This window comes from Eimeria acervulina, genomic scaffold, assembly GCF_000499425.1.
Source record: "Eimeria acervulina Houghton genomic scaffold, Eah_scaff313, whole genome shotgun sequence".
Lineage (NCBI taxonomy): Eukaryota > Apicomplexa > Conoidasida > Eucoccidiorida > Eimeriidae > Eimeria > Eimeria acervulina.
This window is the reverse complement of record NW_013547672.1, coordinates 1-2,500: the sequence shown is the minus strand read 5'-3', so window position 1 is coordinate 2,500 and position 2,500 is coordinate 1. Positions and strand designations below refer to the sequence as shown.

The following is a 2,500-nucleotide window of genomic DNA, read 5'->3' as shown; positions in this document are numbered from 1 at the left end:
TTAGATGTTGGAGACGGTGTCTCTGTAGCTGTTCCTGTTGTTGAGGGTTTCGGTATAACGCATGCAATTAAAAGAGCAGATATAGCAGGACGAGATGTCACAGAAAGACTCTCTATTCTTCTCAGAAGAGCAGGACATATCTTTCATACATCTGTACATACAAACCCTAAACCACAAACCCTAAACCCTAAACCCTACGATTTTAGTCTTTAAATATCAACAATTCTCTGCACAAAACGAGAAACCATCATCTTACCGTATATATATATATATATATATATAGTAAACCCTAAACCCTAAACCCTAATATACTCAAATACCCTAAAGTCTAAACCCTAAACCATAAGAGACAGACACCCTAAACCCTTATACATTAATTCACTGTGTGCAAATAGAAACATCATACTGACATACTGGAAACTCCAAACCCTAAACCCTAAACCCGAATAGGGTTTAGGGTTTAGGGTTTAGGGTTTTGTGTTTCGTGTTTCGAGTTTCGGCTTTCGGGTTTAGGGTTTCGTGTTCCGTGTTTAGGGTTTAGGGTTTAGGGTTTAGGGTTTAGGGTTTGTGTGTCAGGCGGAGTTTGAGATCGTGCGTCAGATAAAAGAGCAAGCTTGTTACGTCGCCTTCAACCCGCAGAAGGAGGAGACAAATGCAGCAGACAGCAGCGGGGGCGGCTACCCCTTTCAACTGCCGGACGGCACTTCTATTGCTGTATGTGCTGTCTCTTCTTATAATACTGTCTCCTTTTGTCTCCTTTTGTCTCTTCTTCTGCTGTCTCTTCTTCTCACAATACTGTCTCCTTTTGTCTCTCCTTGTGCTGTCTCTTCTTCTTGAATTACTGTCTCCTTTTGTCTCCTTTTGTCTCTTCTTGTGCTGTCTCTTCTTCTTGAATTACTGTCTCCTTTTGTCTCCTTTTGTCTTTTGTTTGTCTCTTCTTGTGCTGTCTCTTCTTCTTGAATTACTGTCTCCTTTTGTCTCCTTTTGTCTTTTGTTTGTCTCTTCTTGTGCTGTCTCTTCTTCTTGAATTACTGTCTCCTTTTGTCTCTCCTCAGTACTGTCTCTTTTTGTCCCCTTTTGTCTCCTTTTGTCTCCTTTTGTCTCTCCTCAGTACTGTCTCCTTTTGTCTCTTTTTGTCTCCTTTTATGCTGTCTGCTTTTGTCTGTTGCTTGTCTCTTCTTATACTGTCTCTTCTTATACAACTTTTGTCTCTTCTTATGCTGTCTCCTCTTGTCTCTTGTTACAATGCTGTCTCCTTTTGTCTTTTGTTTGTCTTTCGTTTGTATAATTAAAAAGTAAATATATAATTATAAAGGAGACAGAGAGACAGAAGAAGAGAGACAGAGAAAGCGGCACAAAAAGAGACAGCGAAGCATAATAAGAGACAGAGACAGAGACAGTTAAACAAGCAAATAAGCGACAAAAGAAGCTTGCCTTCTTCTGCTGTCTCCGCAGGTCGGAGTAGAACGATACAGAGCCCCTGAGATTTTGTTTCACCCGTCTCTGATTGGTTTGGAGTACCCAGGTAATATAATTCTTTACCTGTACATACACCTCATGCAGCAGCAGCAGCAGCAACAGCAGCAGCAGCAACAGCTGCAGCAGCAGCAGCAATAGTAGCAGCAGCAGCATCAGGTGTTGCTGCTGCTGCTGCAGCAGTAGCAGTGGTTTTTGGGTTAGGGGGTTATTGTTTGATGCTTGTCTTTGTCTCCTTTGCTGTATCTGCGTTAGATATATATATATATAATATATATATATTTATTTATATTTATTTATTTATTTGTTTATGTTTTTTATATTTGTTTATTCTGCCGTTTGTATTTTTATATTTCTTCTTCCTCTGTCCTTCTTTACTCTATTTCAATCGCATCACTCTGTCGCTCTAACTCCTTGCTGCTGCTTTTGCTGCTGCTGCTGTTCTTACTGTTGCTGCTGCTGCTGCTGCTGCTGCTGCTGCTGCTATTTCAGGTGTACATGAGTTGATAATTTCTGCGATATCGCGCACTGACTTGGATTTAAGAAGAACCCTCTACGGCACCATCGTACTAGCAGGCGGTATATTACTATTATTATTTTATTATTTTATTTATTTATTTGTTTTATTTATTTTGTTTTATTTTATGTTATTTAATCTAATTGATTTTACTTTATTTATTTTATTTATTTTATTTAGTTTTATTATTTTGTTTTATTTTATTTTATTTTGTTTTGTTTTATTTTATGTTATTCAATCTAATTTATTTTACTTTATTCGTTTCGTTTTATTATTTTATTTTATTTGTTTAATGTAATTTAATTTAATTTATTTATTTATTTTATTTTATTTTATTTTGATTAATTAATTTTACTTATTTATTTTTATCAAGTGCTTATATTTTCTTCATTATTTAATTCAATTACTTGCGCAATTTAATTAATTAATTTAATTCAATTAATTAATTAACTAATCAATTAATTTATTTAATTTATTTAACTTAATTTATTTTATTTATTTAATTTA

General features: G+C 35.2%; 1 protein-coding gene across 1 annotated transcript in view; it reads left to right on the top strand.

Moving 5' to 3' along the window:
• The window catches only part of EAH_00032380 (actin, putative), a gene marked incomplete at both ends in the record, with an annotated part of 3,262 nt that extends 1,645 nt beyond the window's left edge, over positions 1-1,617 (top strand). Inside the window, 3 exons of the mRNA XM_013392307.1 lie at positions 1-96; positions 577-714; positions 1,456-1,617. The exon at positions 1-96 is cut by the window's left edge and continues 31 nt beyond it. Of these exons, the coding sequence (XP_013247761.1) occupies positions 1-96; positions 577-714; positions 1,456-1,617 (396 nt within the window). The remainder of the gene's footprint in view (positions 97-576; positions 715-1,455) is intronic.
• Between the last annotated feature and the right edge of the window lie 883 nt (positions 1,618-2,500).